This window comes from Ictalurus furcatus, chromosome 10 (genome assembly GCF_023375685.1).
Source record: "Ictalurus furcatus strain D&B chromosome 10, Billie_1.0, whole genome shotgun sequence".
Lineage (NCBI taxonomy): Eukaryota > Metazoa > Chordata > Actinopteri > Siluriformes > Ictaluridae > Ictalurus > Ictalurus furcatus.
Genome location: NC_071264.1, coordinates 3,965,105 through 3,983,774, shown reverse-complemented (window position 1 = coordinate 3,983,774; position 18,670 = coordinate 3,965,105). Strand labels below are relative to the sequence as shown.

General features: G+C 39.5%; 1 protein-coding gene across 3 annotated transcripts in view; it reads left to right on the top strand.

Moving 5' to 3' along the window:
- The window catches only part of b3galt2 (UDP-Gal:betaGlcNAc beta 1,3-galactosyltransferase, polypeptide 2), a 32,074-nt gene extending 13,619 nt beyond the window's left edge, over positions 1 to 18,455 (top strand). For 2 of the 3 annotated variants that reach the window (XM_053635230.1, XM_053635228.1), the window contains exon 2: positions 16,624 to 18,455. In XM_053635230.1, the coding sequence (XP_053491205.1) occupies positions 16,882 to 18,177 (1,296 nt within the window). In that variant the 5' untranslated portion in view covers positions 16,624 to 16,881 and the 3' untranslated portion in view covers positions 18,178 to 18,455. The remainder of the gene's footprint in view (positions 1 to 16,623) is intronic. The other variant, XM_053635229.1, reaches the window with a different exon arrangement.
- The last annotated feature ends 215 nt before the right edge of the window (positions 18,456 to 18,670 follow it).

Here is an 18,670-nt window from a genome sequence, read left to right as displayed (position 1 = left end):
GTGATATTATATACTTAAGACAATTAAAACTGCTTTGAATTTGTGTACTTACATTCTAGCAAACTCCCAAAACAAAATAACATCTAATTAACATGCTTGGAACCAGCTACTATTACTTAGCACCCTCTCAGCTACCAGGGTAAAAAAAAAAGTAACCACCTAGTAACCACTTCAGTTAACTTAGCAACCATCTGGGAAAACATGGCAACTACCTATACCTTAGATAACATAGTAACTATCTTGAATCATTCTATCAGCCACTTGTAATACCACAGCAGCCACCTTGCAACACCCTAGCAATCACCCGGGATAACTTAGCAACCACCATGTAACTGCTATTAGTATCATAGCAACCACCAAGCAACCCTTGAGAAACCATCTAGCAAACATTTACCAACCATCTGTCCACAAATTACCCACTTAACTAACGTTTTATCATTTTTACTTTTAAATTTCAAATGTTGTAACCTTCAAACATTATAACATTTTAGCCTTTTAACCTTTAATTTTTTTAACCTTTTAACATTCAATTCATGAACTTTACCCCTCTAGTTCCTTTGAATCTTTTTCAGAAAGCTCTGCTGGTTGTTCAGTAGTAATGACAAAAGAGTGTAGTGAGAAAGTCTTTTGACTCTATGTACAGATTTCAGCAGGAATCATGCCAAAAGTCTAGCCATGAACATAGTAGGATTTGCTCTTGGCTGCAATGTCTCTTGCTTCACATCTGCTTTTAACTCCATAACCACTATATGTCGGATAGGCTTGAGCGGGTCTAACCTACTTTCCCATCTAGTGACACTTAGGGGTTTTACTGTAAGGCCATGCTATCTTATAAGCTGTTCCAAAATGTCCCAGTGAGAAGTGAAAGCAGAGAAATTGTTGTAAGCATCCTGGATAGAAGTCCACTGCCTGTAGACAACATTATGCTGCATCCTTAACTATCAGGGTGAGCGAGTGAGCACAGCAGTGCACATATAACTCCCTTAGATTTATGTCTCACACCTGCTTTTGTACACCAATTTGTTTACCACTACAGGTGACCTGACTTCTCTTATCCATAATTTCAATCCCCAGCTCTCCAGGTTTTCTGATCAGTTCCCCAATCATTCCAGCACCTATAGAATCATAAATGTTCTCTAATCTCCATGTATGGTATTTGGCAGACACCCATATCCAGAGCTACTTACATTTATCTCATTCAAACATCTGAGCAATTAAGGTTAAGGGGCCTTGCTCAAGGGCCCAACAGTGGCAGCTTGGCACTGCTGGGGGTTGAACTCACAACCTTATGAGCAGTAGACCAACACCTTAACCACTGAGCTACCACTACCCAATCTCCATGCTGCTTCCCTATGTTGTAATAAAGTGTACAATCATGGTCATGTGTTCAGTTCTACTCACATAGAGTGTGCAAGATTATTGAGAAGTGTTTAACTGACTTGAGCATTGTGAGAATTTCATGTTGAATCTGGGAGGCTAACATTGCTATGATTTAATTTTTTTTTTTTGCAAATAGTGAATAAATGATTCCTTAGAAGTTACTCTCCTAATCTATTCAGCAATAATGTTATCAAAAAGGCCTACTGTCTGAGGAAATTGCAATTGTTATGCTCCAACAATCTATCTGTGCTACCATGGAATGCTAGGTCTTGCATGCCCATTACTCTGTTCTCACCAAATTCACCAAACGTTGCAACACTTCTTGCCAATGTTTTAGCTAATATTTTAAGCTCATTTTGTGCATCTACAGTATTTTGGGAGGTCAACCTTGTGAGGTCAAACTCTTTCCATTTATGACCAAAGTCAAAGAACACAGAGGACTCAGAGGGAGATGACTGGGGTGCATTTTAATTTTATTTTTGTCTGTGCCCCTTCACAGGGGAAAAAGCAAACCACCAAAATAATAATAAATATAGCTGCAAGCAGCTATGGTGGATTCCTCCTCAAGATTGTGGACCATTTCAAAATTTACCTGGTAGAGAAATGTATCCCACAGATACAACATTTCAATGCATTTGGATCAATGCCATATTTTAAGTTAATTTTTTGTAGTCTTCAACAAATGATCATTGTAGAGAAAAATCAGGAGTCAGTGAGGAGTGTGGAGAATTAGTTCATGCTCATACAATGCTACTTTAACACTATTTTGAATTTATTTCTGCTGCTATTAACATTAATTATTAACAAACATTAATTTGAATTGTAAACTTAGTTTGAAAGAGTACTTTGGCTCAATCCAAGACAAACAGTGCCATCTAGTGGACGATAAAGATATTGTTAAACATAATATAACAGATATTATCAAAGACACATGGGTAACATACTGTAGTGTCCTCTTTGTGTGTGGCACAGATCAAGTAAATAGGTTAATGTTCCATTGATTTATGGACACAAGAACAACAGTGCAACAGTTGTAAATTCACCAATAGGTAAATAGTTTGGGCATTTTTTATTTGATTCCTTATTGCTTATCACCCAATAGAAAGACATGTATCTCACACATTTGTACCACAGTTCAAGTCAATTGAAACTATGGTTCATGAGGTGAAGATTTTTGTAGTTTTGGACAAATTTTCTATGTACTGGCAAATCTGTCATGGCGGACTTTATGGGTGCCAATAGCTTTTTTGGTCCCCATGAGAAATAAGGCATATATACCAATTTTCAGATATTTTGGCCTTATGGGGCAGAGGGAAAATCAACTAGACTTTGAACGTGGCCTGTTGCACCACGTATGGGCTCATGTGGGCCATTTACTTGTGGCCTGTAGTATCAATGTGCCAAATTTCAAAACTTTTTACCATTCAGCACTTTAGGGAGATAAGGAGAATAATAATAATAATAATAATAATAATAATAATAATAATAATAATGAGAATACTAACAATGTTTATTTATTATTCCTCCAGAGGAATCCTAATAAATAAAGCAGCGATTAACAATTAGTGATTAAAGGCACAACAAGCACAATGTGGAGCTGAAAGATCATGAAGAGGAGAAATAGAATGTACATGAATGAATAAAAGATAGATTCAGAAGCACAGCTGAGAATAAGATTGAACAGGAAATTAACAGAACAGAGGCGTTTATTTACATGCCAAGAGTTTGAATGGTTAGTGCAATGCTGAGCCACAAAAGAAAGGAACCCAAATGACAGAACATTACAGATGTGTTTAAGAACTTGCACCAACCAGGAATCAAACCCAGAACCTTTAGAATTGGTGCTTATCACAGTGCACTACACAGATGACACATGTGTACTTTGATGTTGAGGAGAGCATCCAAGGTAAAAATGAACACAAAAAAGCATTGGTTAGAATGTTAACAGATACTGGATCATAATTTTTGTTCAGTCATTTTTGTCCGGCTCTGTCCACTGATCATCTGAGCCAATTTTGTTAAGAATTGGACAAAATGTGAACAAGGAGTAACGAAAAAACTGATACTGTACATTTCAAAATGTTGACTATTGTAATGGGTGGAGTCTTAATGTAAGATATTTATTGTAATCATCATGAGGAGACTAATCTGATTAATTAAATTTATTTTCCTTGAGACAAAGTGTTCAACAATTATAACCATTTGAATGTGAATTTTTGAACTAGTGGTGATGCTACACAGTTGGTTCTAGAGACCCTGTAATTGGTGCAGATACTACCCATGGTTATATCTATGAGTGTGCCAAATTTCATCATTTTCCTATTTACGTTTCATAGGGCTGTCATAGACTCCCTGTGGGGAAGAAAAAGAATAATAATAAGAAGCAAGACTAATGGATACAATAGGGGCTGCAGCCCCTTCTGTGCCTTTCTCATAATAATAATAATAATAATAATAATAATAATAATAATAATAAATATAGCTGCAAGCAGCAATTTTTGGGGTTCAAGCCGTTTAGGGCCCTTAAAGATGTTAAAAGATATACTTTATATTGTGCAATCCTATATGCACCAAAATCAAAGAAAAACCAAGATAATTTTAAGAAATATTGGCCTTCATTAACCTTGCCTAATAGCTGATGAACATTGCTTGACCAATGGCGGCCATGTTTCTCAATATTCAAAATTGTCCTTGTATAGGTTGATTGGACTTTGGACAAGGACATATATTACAGAATAGAATGCCATCTAGAGGTTATAATGGTGATTTTATGTCACTTTCATTTTAAAAGTTTATGAAAGAAATCTCCACTAAAGCAGTATAAATTTTCTGTGTTAACTACATTACACATGCTTACACACACACACACACACACACACAGAGAGAGAGAGAGAGAGAGAGAGAGAGCGAGAGATAGAGAGAGACACACAAATACACACAGACAAAACATTTTTGTTGTAGATATGGATATTTAATATGAATGACAAGAAACAAAATGCTTATTCCAGGTCTCCCCTTTATAATACCAATTTCAGGTACCTGCGTGAAGTTGCCCCCCCCCCCCCCCCCCACCAGTGCAAAACGTCAACAAAATATTCTCAATCGTTTGTGCTTCGTTTGTGCTGGTTTGTGCCGTAAAAATTTTCGTTTGTGCTGCTTCGGTTCAGGAGATATCAAACGAATATTCAAAGGTCATTCTGGGGTCACTCAGCCCCCCCACATGTTCCAAATTAACCCGAAATAGTCTCAATCGTTTGTGCTTCGTTTGTGCTGGTTTGTGTGCTGCCTAAAGGGGAAACCGTGACATCCTGATAATAATAAGAAGAAGAAGAAGAGAAAGATTATCAACAATAATAGGTTTCCTCCTGACAGAGGAATCCTTATAACAATAATAATTAAACAGGAAATCAACAGCATTCCAGCATCTCAGCTCAGATCAGCTCTACTGTCTCTCTCTCTCTCTCTCTCTCTCTCTCTCTCTCTTTCTCTCTCTCTCTCTCACACACACACACACACACACACACACACACACACACAGTCCCGCTCACTGACAAAGAGAGGAACAGAAAGAAAAACACCAGTTTAAATAAGCATATACAAATGAGAGAGATTGGTGTGTCATGGTAATATGCTCCTTCCCCCACACTCCTACTGCAGACTGGCGAAACCATGACCCAAGTCTTTGACACCGTTGTTTGCCAGAGATGATTTTCTCTCACTCTGGCTAAAAAGTTTGCAACAAAAGCAAAGTGTAACATCCTTGCTTACTGAATAAACAAGCCATGGCCTTTTCAGTACCTCCTGATTTGCTACAGTCCAGCTGTTCAACATGCTGAAAATATTCTGTGCGTGCTGTCCCATATGCTCCTCTCTCTTTCAACATGTCTCTAATTGGTTGGGTAATTGTGTTGGCCAGTTACAGGGATCATTCAAATTGTCTTCCCCTTGTTATGTTAATGGACAGTGAGAGTGCAAATTCTAAGCGCAGGACTCTGCAAAAGTCTTTCTATGACACTGTGGTTGCATCTGCTATCTTCTATGCAGTAATCTCCTGGGGAGTCGGGAGCACAGAGAGGGACAGGAAACGTCTTAACAAACTGGTTAAGAGGGCTAGCTCTGTCCTGGTCTGCCCTCTGGACAGCATAGAGGTGGTGGGGGAGAGGAGGATGTTAACCAAGCTGGTGTCAATCATGGGCAACTCCTCTCACCCCCTGTATAAGACATTGGGGTCCCTGAGCATCTCCTTCAGCAGCAGACCTCTGCAACCTAGGTGTAAGAAGGAGCACTACCGCAGGTCCTTCATCCCTACACCAGTCAGACTCTACTGTGAACTGTGTAATATTCTGTTTGTCTCTTATCAATAAAAACATAATGTAGCATAGCTAGCTGGAGTTTTTTGTTTTTTTTTTTGCAACATCAGCCAACACATACATAAAATTCTGCACTATGTATATTTTTCATTTATTACTATTTGTTGCTCACATACTTCTGTGGACTGTGCAATATTCCATTTGTCACTTATCTGTATATAAATGAGGTGTTATATATTCATATTCTTATTCATCTGTATATACATTGAGGTTTTCATAGTGTACATATTACCATTATTATTTCTTTTACTACTATTATTCTTATTTTTCTATTCCTATTATATATATATATATATATATATATATATATATATATATATATATATATATATATATATATATATTAGACATTTTTTCTATTCAATTCCTATTTAATGCGTATTCTTTCTTATCTGTTGTTCGTATAATTGAGCTGCTGTAATGAGGGAATTTCCCCAGTGTGGGATCAATAAAGTTTTATCTTATCTTATTTTGAAAATTTGCTCCTTCAACATTCTGCTCTTGTTGTACACACAGCCAGAAATTTTACTCATTTCGACATGCTGGAGATGCATTATTTTTATTTGTTATTGTGAAGATTTTCTCACCCAAATTGGTACCAGTAGGCTACAATAGACTCAGGAGGTAAGTGACAAGGGAGGTATGAGCAATGATTAACACATTTCTCAGCCATCTGGTGTGCTTCTAGAGTGCATTTACAGCGCTTGGTGAAATCTTGTACTCTGCCACCAAGTTCAAGGTGGCTGAATAGCTTTGTTATTGTTGAGTAAAGTTTATTTTAAAAAGGTTTTGGTACATCTTGCCACCCTTGCTCAAGTGCACCTGTTCTAGGCAATTCTGTTGTTTGCCTAAATGGTTGCACTGGACATAGTTAGGATCGGTGCTGGCCAGGATGGATCTTGATGATAGAACAGAGAAATGCTGATAACTGCTGTTTACAAAACCAAAGGTTACAAAACCATCTCTAAAGACTTTGGACTCCACCAGTCCACAGTCAGACAGATTGTGCACAAATGGAGGAAATTCAAGACACTATGCAAATAAAACTGAATTGAATTGTATTGCTATTCATGGTTTTTGGTTCTGGATTGTCATTCTCATTTGTGATTTTGTCTTGAATAAAAATCCTTCTCAGCAACTGCTGACTGACAGTGACATGATAATGCAGTACAGAACGCATATATTTTCAAAATGTGGAAAGTCTCCATATTCCGAGTAGCCTAAAGAATTTGCAGTCTAAAAGCTATCTGCATTTTGAAAATACCTGCATTAACATACCGTGTTACCACATGACTTGCAAGAAGATGAGACACGTTGGTTTTGAATTTGAAGCAATAAGGATAAATGCATAGCTCTCTCTGTGCATTAATTTTTAAACATGCTGTTTTGAGATTTCTTTTTAACAAGCCATGTAATCACTTCACTAATCAAGCTCAGTGGTTAAGTCATTGGGCTATTGATTGGAAAGTTATGAGTTCAACCCCAGCACTGTTGGGCCCTTGAGCAAGGCCCTCAACTCCTCAGATGTATAAATGAAATAAAATTTAAGTCATTTTGGATAAGGGCATCTGCCAAATGCCATAAATGTAAATGTAATAACTGTAATCAGACCAGAAAGGCTAAAAAATCAAAGAACAACAGAGGATCTATGACAGAAACCACAGTGCTTCATGTTTGCTGAACTGTTTTTTAAAATACATTTATTGGCTCTGTAATACTTGAAATACTAAGTATTTTCAAGTACTTAGTTCGGTCCACTAAAAATACAGGTCTGCATCTGGACCACAGCCTGCCAATTGACACTGCCTGATATAGTTATTTTGGTCAATAGCTTTTTTGGCAACCGCTTTTTTTTTTTTTTTTTTGTGTTTTTTGGCACAATACAGCCACATATCCAATATCCAGGGTTTTCCTAAACCTCAACATAGATACTTCTTTGTTCATGCAGTTCACTTAATTGTTTCTAATGATTTTTGTAGGTTTATATTTGTCAAGACATTTTTGTTTGTTTGATGCTAAATAATAATATTTCTATTATTAATATTTCTATTTCTATTTTCTATTATTATTAATATTTCTATTATTTCTTAATATTATCAGTATTATTTAACATTTAAAAAGAACAATAAACGTAAAGACCACAGTAACAAAATCCCCTCAATTTTTAACACTACCTTAATGCATGTAATAGCCCAGCCTAGGGCTGTGTCAATGGCTAGGCTGTACTCTAGTCCTTCCTCTGCACCGGGTTGACCTCGTCTTGTCAACCTAGCCCCGCTCTTGAGTTTTCATATTTCTTCTCTTGAGAAAAAAAATGAAAAAAAGTTGTTTGGCTAGCTCTTTGTAGCAAGCAGTGAGGGTTTTCTCACCTGATGCTCCTAGGTTTACAATTAATTTAAGGTTGAACTCTTCCTGGTTAAGTTTGTGCTTTTACCTCCTTCTTGGTTTTTGTTTTCACAAGCCCAACTGATTTTTGGTTTTGCTTTCCTTAGAACAGGGGTCAGGCCTCATAACTTTTAAGGCTAGCTCCACTTTTGCTTGTGGTCCTTCCTGTGGCATACTGTTAACATGCTTGTTTCTCAATCTGAAAGTGGGTTCAAATCTGACTTTGGGTGTTCTTTAATTTGTGTTCATTTCTTTTGTTTGTTCTCCTTATTTGCTCTGAAATTGGGTTCCACCTATTAGGTATAAGTTGCTGGGTCACTCAGTTTGCTCAGGTCTCCCAAACACAAAGGCCTGGGTTTGAATCTGACATGGGGTGAATCAACACTTTACAGAAAGAATGGGCCTACATCATGGACCCAGCAGAGCATCCAGTATTAGAGCAAGAAAAACAAGTCCTAGCTATCCAGGGTACTGCTATTGGAAGTCATGAGCAGGCCTTATAGCAGGTGTTGTTTCAGCCAGCCCCCTTGGTGGTTCTCGAGCAAGCCTCTCAAGCTGTAATGTAGACAGTCAGGACATTTGCACCTAAATTGTCACCTTCCCAAGCAGTTGGGGTTTTCCTCAATGTCACCATTTTTTGGGGACAACAGCAAGAAGAATGCCTCAGAGCATTCATAGATTCAGGAGCAGCAGGGAATTTTGTTGATGCAGCCCTGGCCAGAATGCTTAAGCTACCCCTTGTTGCCTTGGAGCATCCGCTGCAGTTATCAACTATTGATGGGAAGTCTTTTGAGCCTGTGCTCCCAACAGACCCAACCACTCACATTCCAAATTGGGCAGCATTTCGAGCAGATCAAGCAGTTGGTTCTGGAGTTCCCCTGGCTGAAGTGCCACAACCCTCCTGTGGACTGATTGACAAGGTCAATAGCTGTCTGGGGACCCAAGTGTCAGGGTACCTGTCTTAAAGTTCCCAACCACAATGCCAAGACTTCATTTTCCCTCCCTTCAGGCAGCCCTAACATTTCTTGGGTCCCTTCTGAGTATTGAGACCTCCAAGAGGTCTTTAGTAAGCAGAAGGCCCAGCTTCTGCCAGTCCATCTGCTGTATGATTGTGTCAATGGCATTCTCACTGGCAATAGTGCTCCCTGGGGCAGATGGGCACAGAACAGAAGGTGTTGGAGGTTTTGACCTTAGGTTTCATATGGCCTTCCACCTCTCCAGCAGCCGTAGTCTTCTTTGTGGGGAAGAAGTATGGGGACCTTTGTCCCTACATAGATTATCGCATAGACTAAACAACATCACGGTCAAGGACCATTACTCTTTACCCCTCATGACCTCCGTCTTTGAGATACTGCAGCAGACTTCTGTCTACAATCTCATCTGGGTTCGGGAGGGCAATGAATCGAATACGGCCTTCAACCACTATGTTTTTTCTATCTAGATGGCATTCTCATTTACAGTCATTCGATGGATGAACACACAGTTCATGTCAGGAGGTTTCTCCAGTTGCTCCTAGAGAATTATCTCCATGTTAAATTGGAGAAATCACTTTTACATTCTCAGTCACCTCCTGATGCTTGTGGTATCCAAGGGGTGTCTGAGCATGGATCCAAGCCAAGATCAAGGCAGTCATGAACTGGCCACATCTGACATCTCTCCACCTAATGCAATGCTTTCTGGGCTTTCCTAATTTCTTCTGGCATTTCATCCAGAATTTTAGCACCATGGCTGCACTGCTAACTGCCCTTACCAAGAATCCCACAGGGTGGTTTCAGTTGAAGTCAGGCATTTGAGGAACTCAAGTGCCATATGTCCATGGCCCCAGTTCTGCAGCTCCCAGACCCTTAGGTCCCCTTTGGGGTAAAGGTTGATGCCTCCAACGTAGACATAGGGGCAGTTCTTTCTCAGCGGTCTGGCTACAAACAGAAGCTGCACCCCTGCCCCTTCTTTTCACATCGCCTCACCCAGGTGGAGTGTAATTATGATGTTGGGACCAGGAACTCTTGGTAGTCAAATTAGCTCGGGAGTAATGGAGGCACTGGCTGGAGGGAGCAGAACACCAATTCCTGGTCTGGACAGACCACAACAATTTGGCCTACATTCAGCAGACTTAACTAAATTGGTTAAGTTTGTGCTTTTACTTCCTTCTTGGTTTTCATTTTCATGAGCTCCTCTTTTGTTTTTTTTTGTTTTTGTTTTTTGCTGTAGGGTGGGGGTCAGGCCACATACATTTTAAGCCTAGCTCCTCTTTTAATTGTAGTCCTCCCTATGGTGTACTAGTAACAAGCTCACTTCGCAACATGGGGTCAGAAGGGTAGTCTTTAATTTATGTTCAATTCTTTTATTTGTTCTTCTTAATTGCTCTGCACTTGGGTTCCATCCATTAAGTATTGGTCGGTGGGTCACTCAATTTTCTCAGGTCTCCCAAACACAAAGGCCTGGGTTCAAATTGAATGTGGGGTGAGTCATTACATTACAATTCAGAATTAATGCCAACTAAGCAAACCTTAATTTGAAGTGTTATTGTACTTGATTTTTATTAATTAATATTCATTTAATTTTATTTTATTTATTGCTTTATAATATGCTTTAATTTAATTGCTTTATAATAATATGTGTTAATGCTGTCTTTAAAAAAAATGTAAATTAATTATTTAGATTTTTTAAAATGTTAGGCCATATCCAGGCCATTGTGGGTGTCTCATTGTTGAATCTCATGTGGATCGAGAAACCATCAGAGTGTTTCTTTTGCTCTTTTCTGAAGCCAGACTCATCCTTTCTCCATTTGGAAAGAATTGCTTACATTGGTTAAGCAGATTTGGATGAAAACGGTTGTATACCATGATGCAGTTTGTCATATAAAATACTTTTTGCTATAACTGCTATAAGATTTATCTTTTTATTTACAAATGTATATATTTTTATATAATATTTTACATATACAGTATCTCACAAAAGTGAGTACACCCCTCACATTTTTGCAAATATTTGATTATAACTTTTCATGTGACAACACTGAAGAAATGACACTTTGCTACAAAGTAAAGTAGTGAGTGTACAGCTTGTGTAACAGTGTAAATTTGCTGTCCCCTCAAAATAACTCAACACACAGCCATTAATGTCTAAACCGCTGGCAACAAAAGTGAGTACACCCCTAAGTGAAAATGTCCAAATTGGGCCATTAGCCATTTTCCCTCACCGGCGTCATGTGACTTGTTAGTGTTACAAGGTCTCAGGTGTGAATGGGGAGCAGGTGTGTTAAATTTGGTGTCATCACTCTCACACTCCCTCATACTGGTCACTGGAAGTTCAACATGGCACCTCATGGCAAAGAACTCTTTGAGAATCTGAAAAAAAAGAATTGTTGCTCTACATAAAGATGGCCTAGGCTATAAGAAGATTGCCAAGACCCTGACACTGAGCTGCAGCATGGTGGCCAAGACCATACAGCGGTTTAACAGGACAGGTTCCACTCAGAACAGGCCTCGCCATGGTCGACCAAAGTTGAGTGCACATGCTCAGCGTCATATCCAGAGGTTGTGTTTGGGAAATAGACGTATGAGTGCTGCCAGCATTGCTGCAGAGGTTGAAGGGGTGGGGGGTCAGCCTGTCAGTGCTCAGACCATACACCGCACACTGCATCAAATTGGTCTGCATGGCTGTCGTCCCAGAAGGAAGCCTCTTCTAAAGATGATGCACAAGAAAGCCTGCAAACAGTTTGCTGAAGACAAGCAGACTAAGGACATGGATTACTGGAACCATGTCCTGTGGTCTAATGAGACCAAGATAAACTTATTTGGTTCAGATGGTGTCAAGCGTGTGTGGCGGCAACCAGGTGAGGAGTACAAAGACAAGTGTGTCTTGCCTACAGTCAAGCATGGTGGTGGGAGTGTCATGGTCTGGGGCTGCATGAGTGCTGCCGGCACTGGGGAGCTACAGTCCATTGAGGGAACCATGAATGCCAACATGTACTGTGACATACTGAAGCAGAGCATGATCCCCTCCCTTACCGCAGGGCAGTATTCCAGCATGATAATGACCCCAAACACACCTCCAAGATGACCACTGCCTTGCTAAAGAAGCTGAGGGTGAGGGTGATGGACTAAACCCTATTAAGCATCTGTTGGGCATCCTCAAACGGAAGGTGGAAGAGCACAAGGTCTCTAACATCCACCAGCTCCGTGATGTCATCATGGAGGAGTGGAAGAGGACTCCAGTGGCAACCTGTGAAGCTCTGATGAACTCCATGCCCAAGAGGGTTAAGGCAGTGCTGGAAAATAATAATGCCACACAAAATATTGACACTTTGGGCCCAATTTGGACCAAAAGTGTGTACTCACTTTTGTTGCCAGCGGTTTAGACATTAATGGCTGTATGTTGAGTTATTTTGAGGGGACAGCAAATTTACACTGTCATACAAGCTGTACACTCACTACTTCACATTTTAGCAAGGTGTCATTTCTTCAGTGTTGTCACATTAAAAGATATAATCAAATATTTACAAAAATGTGAGGGGTGTACTCACTTTTGTGAGATACTGTATACTGTATAAATATATTCTCAGGAAGACTTTAATTTATTTAACATTTATTTGGCTATATGAATATTTCAGTGTGGATAAAACTATATAAAAAAAAAAAAGCATGCAGAATTTCAGTAGAATTCAAAAGGAAACTGTTGGTCTCCTTTAGGGTTGCACAGTATACCGGTACTATGGTAGTATCGCAATACTAAAGCTTCAAAATACTGCCAATGCTACTGTGTTTTTTAAACTGTAGTATAAATACGATAGTACGGTAAGTAATGTTGTGTGTGCAGCAGTTAATACTATTTTTGCGAAAAAGACATCCTACTGCAGAATACACAAAGGTTAGTGGCACTTCATCTACCCTACATTTTTTTACCTTCCTGTGTGCTACCAAGTGAGTTAACATTATGCTAACCTCTTTGTATACCCATGCGTGTTACAAAATCCAGTATGTAAAATCCAATTTTCAGACTCCTTTAGCAATCTTTTTTCCCCTCAGAAAAGCACCTAGTAACAAATCTAGCAACTTCTTGGGCAAACCTTAGCTACTTTCCATAGAAGAGAGTCACTACTGCTCCCCAACGAGTGCGAGGTCCTGCTTTCCCATAGCAGGTACACCTCTCTCTGCAGCTACTCTGTTCAGTGAGTGGCAGCGCGAGGAGCACATTCATTCACTTCTAACTTTCTCTCTGAGTGATCATTTTACATACTGCAAAATCACAGCACAGCCCTTGTCTTTAACTTATGTCTATGGTGATTTTGTCAGAGGACATCATGGTTATAAATCAGGATTTTAGCAGTGCAGAGCAGTAGCTTGGAAATGGTTTGGAAATGACTGCTGGTTTTTCAATAGTCTTAATTCAGTCACTATTTTGTACTCGTTCCATTGTCTGACAACAGAAACAGAAAAATATGTAAACTAGAACAACTTTATTGGGAACTTGACTGTATTAAAATACAGTATGTGAGCACATAGAGTAGGAAAGAAGCAAACAGATGTAAAGGGCTGACACTAAGCAAAATGCAAATAAGATGCGATGATGAATATGATAATGATTATGTTAATTAGTGCATGACTTCATCTAGCGACGTTTAATTTCCATTGAAAGTTGTTGGTTTTAACGTTCTGGGAAGTCTATTGCATAACCAGAAAACTGCAGCTACCTCACAAAGGTTCCAGTTCGTTCGCCATAGGCTAAAAGCTGCTACCTCCCAGAGGATTGATCCTGATCAGCATGACTCTGATGGAAAAAGAATGATGATGCAGCAGCTCTCTGGATGCTCCCCAGAACTTAAATATGCTAACCGCTTGACTTGGGAATGTTTGGGGCTGGCCACCCCTCCTCATTCAAGTGACATGCCCAGCTTTGGAGAGGATTGCAATGTGGCAAATTCTTTTCTGTTCTCTCATGATATCCTCTCCAAGGTCTGTGAACAGAGACTGGAGACTGGCCAGTGCTCCAAAACCCCACTGACCAGAAAAGGACATATATGATGGTATAATCCTTACCTCTATCCTGCCAGCCTATAAAGCAGTTCTTGCCTGTCCTCTCTGCATGTGCTAATCACATGAAGCATCAATGGGGAGACCCACCTGACAGGCCTCGCTGACCTGAATGTCAAAGTCATCCCAGACCATGGCTTGAGTGATCCCCTATTGAAGCTTTAATAGGTAGACACATTAATCTCTTGTAAGGAGGCCTGCTAGATCACCCCAAGCCGGCCCTAACCATTAAAATAGACTGTTTCTTTACCTCATAAGTTTATCCTAATTTTCCCCTGCTCAACTGCTCATGGACATACACTGTATTTATTTTCCCTGCGGTTCTGCCTTATTTTTAATTATAATCAAATGTTACTTAAGCTATCTCCTGCCTTTATGTGAGGTGAAGAAAAGGAGATATACTATATAACACAATTTCAGCTAACTGACAGACCAACTACTACAGCCTACAGTTAGCAGGAATTTTAAGAAACTACATGATAGTCAGAGTGTAAGCAAGCAAAAAGCTCTCTATATATTACTTTCACATATCTTTTCATTATTTTGAAACAATCACATCAGTAGCCATAGATGATCAATTTATGTCACTAAAAATGGTCACGTAATGTTAAAAAAAATAATCATATGCCTCAACTCCTCAACCTGCAGGTTTAACAGAGCCAGCAGGCCACTGAGGAAATATTTTTTGCCAGATCAAATTAAAATGTGAACCGATATAGCCAAAATTATGTGGACATTTGACCGTCATACTCAAGTTTGCTTATTAAACGTCCCATTTCAAAAGTGGGTTGAATGGCGGCCATGACAGCTCTGTGCAGGGCACTTGAATTCGTTCACACAAATCTTGGCAAACCATGTCCTTATGGACCTCACTTTGTTAATTTTTCTCGCATATTTTTCAGCTCACGTTCTGATCAACTAAAAGATAAGCACAACCAAAGAAAAAAAAACAGCCAGTCCAAAAACTAGTTAGCGGCCTCGATTGCATTAAAATTAAAATTCAACTGTACTTCAATCGGAAACCTCTGTGTGGGTGCATAGTAGGGAGTGAACTACGTCGGCTCTCTGTCACTCTTGTGCCCATGCCATTACTGCAAGAATTATATAATATAATATACAATGCACATATAAATAAACTGGTGGCAATCACACACAGGCGAGTAGCATCACGCATTACCTGCCAGTTCAAACTGCAGTGGCTATATGATTTTGAGATCCATCTTTTCACACTGAGGACAACAGAACTAAACAAAATAATAACAATTTACACTAATCATCCTGTTCAGAAGTTTATACCCCCCTGTCTCTTAATGTATCTTGTTGCCTTCTTGAGATTCCATTAATGTTGGCACCTTCTGTAATAGTTGTGTTAGACTCCCTCAGTTATCATCAGTGTGAAACGATGGATCTAAAAATCATTTAGCCACTGTTGCAAAGGGGTCAAATATGCCGAAGATGCTAGAAAAACAAATAATGTGCAGGCTCTGGAGCATTTTTCTGAAGAAGAGTGGGCAGTTTAATTGCAGGACAAACAAGGGTCTCATCATTGATCATCCAGGTAACAACACACAGTATTAAGAAGCATGGATATATAAACTTTTGAACTGGTTCATTTTTGTAAATTCAGTTATCGTGTCTTGTAGACTATATGTATACATCTGTTATGTGAAATAGCTTATTCAGGGCAGTACTAATTAAAAAACAAAATGCATTTTTTTTATTATCACTCTTATTTTTTAAAATTGTTAACATTTTCAGATTCTGCAAAGGGTATGTAAATTTATGAGCATGACTTTAATGACATCTACCAAACAGGGAGCGGGGAAGGTTAACACATGCTTCCTCTGAGTAACATGAAGCCAGCCATGTTGTCGAACTGCTGCTCATGCTGCATCACAGGGCAGTGTAATACACTCGGTAGAAATCTTCCCTCACATCTTCCACATACATGATAAAACAGATTAGACACAATTATCTAGTGTAGCTGTGATTGATAGGGAAAGAGTCTATGCCATTCCTCCCAACCAGATAGCATGTGCAATTTTGTTCTCTTGCTTCAAAGCCATGGATGGCTGTGGAACTGTCAGGATTGGAAATCATGATCTCCCAAAAATAGCACTTTTCTGTTGCACTACTTGGAAACCAAGTCACAGCTTTTTAATTCAAAATACTTCTGACAACTGTCCAAAGCTGATGTAAACCATATGCCTTCTGGAATTAATGCAATTGCTTAAAACTTGTTTTGCCTGAAAATCTCTCATATGAGATTAAACAATTAATTAGCAGGAAACAGCATCAATATCAACAAATGACTACTGTGAAAAGGTGACTGAGGGTAATATTGGTCAATGAAGGCTTATCTTTTCACTGTGTAAAAGAGATTAGTGATATGAGATGTGTTTAATCCATATTAGTCCATATTTATTAATTTTGTGGTTCTTTCCTTTTCTTCTTAGAAAGCACAAGCACTGGTCTGAGAAAGCAAATTTCTACTGAGGTCTGATGAAGTATTGCTGTTATTGAAAAGATCTGGAGCAGTGTGTCCCAGAAATCCTCATCGGCAACATGTCATTCGTTCTCTAGCTCCGCCTGGGCTCCAAACATACCCATCTGCCCAACGTCTACCGTCAGATAACCCTCAGGCTTCTCATAACACATGTTTAACCTCACTAAATAGCACCACCATACTTTCCAAAGCAGCACATATCTGTAACATGCAGTGGCGACGGCGACACTGCTGTTCGATCAAGATGACATGGAGTATCAAGCGGTCACTCTTCCGTATGCACATGATTGGCCTGCTTTTCCTGGCCTTACTGTTCACCATCTTTCTCAGCTGCAAAGACTGGCTACCCAGTCAACCAGGACTACGAGAAAATGCTGTGGCCTACACAATGCATGGCTTACATCCAGTAAAGGAACATGCTGAGGGCAACCAAAGCTCACTGCCAAGCCTCTGGAGGGAGTCACTTGTTCCTTCTAAGCCACCTATGAACTTTAGTTCTCACCAATCAGAGGTTGCAGTCCAAAGCATCTCAGGAATGGAAGCATCTCTCAGCACTAACAAAACAAATGGCAATACCTTGCACAGAGAAATGGGTGTGGGAGAGCAGCTGGCACCTAATCCATACCAGTATTTGCTGAATGAGCCCTACAAATGTCAAGACAGCAGCCCCTTTCTCATTCTGCTCATTGCAGTAGAGCCAGAGGACGTGGAGGCCAGGAATGCCATCAGGCAAACATGGGGAAACGAGAGCATGTTCATGGGCGTGGGCTTTGTGCGTCTCTTTCTCATGGGTAGGAAAAGCAGTCCTGATGGCCAACTTCAGAACAGCATTGTAGAAGAAAGCTTCCAGCATCATGATATCATACAACAAGACTTCATGGACACCTACTACAATCTTACCATCAAGACACTGATGGGCATGAACTGGGTTGCCGAGTACTGTCCTCATACCAGGTATGTCATGAAGACTGATAGCGACATGTTTGTCAATACAGAGTATTTAATCCAAAAGCTGCTGAAGCCAGAGTTACCACCTCAGCACAACTACTTTACCGGCTACCTAATGCGAGGTTACGCACCAAATCGCAACAAAGACAGCAAGTGGTACATGCCTCCAGAGCTCTATTCCAGTGAGAGGTACCCTATCTTCTGTTCTGGCACAGGGTATGTGTTCTCTGGAGACATGGCAGGCAAGATATACCAGGCATCATTAAGTATACGTCGTCTGCATCTTGAGGACGTCTATGTTGGGATCTGTTTAGCAAAACTGCATATTGATCCTGTGCCACCACCAAATGAGTTTCTCTTCAACCACTGGAGAGTTTCCTACTCAAGCTGCAAATACAGTCACCTTATCACTTCCCACCAATTTCAGCCCAGTGAACTCATCAAGTACTGGAACCACTTGCAGAGCAACAAGCACAATGCTTGCATCAACATGGCAAAGGAGAAGAGTAGCAAATTACATCACAGGAGAATGGAATGGGAAAGGCTTCAGCGATGACCACAAGCATGACTCAGTGCAACAATATATTTTAAAGCATGTGTGAAACCAATCAGTACACTAATATAAGAAAGAGCACAGTTTCTGTCATAATGTAAAGTCAATTAAAACTATTTTTTAAATTTGATAGATGTTATGTATTGTAAATCTATGTAGCTATTTTTAAAAAGGGGTGTGAGGTAAATATATAGCATGCACAAAAGTATCATAGGTGAGATCACCTTTTCAGGTGCCATGAAAAATTACAATGCAACAATTTCTCTCCGAATATTTATTAATATTTATTTCTGTATTGAACAAGAAAACTTGAAACAAAAAATTATAGTCATAGATTTCTCTCTCTCTCTCTCTCTCTCTCTATATATATATATATAGAGAGAGAGAGAGAGAGAGAGAGAGAGAGTTTTAGATAGAGTTAACACAGTGCAGGTTTTATTTTTATTTTTTACTGAAGCAAAAAAGTTAGCCAACACCTATGACCCATGTGAAAAAC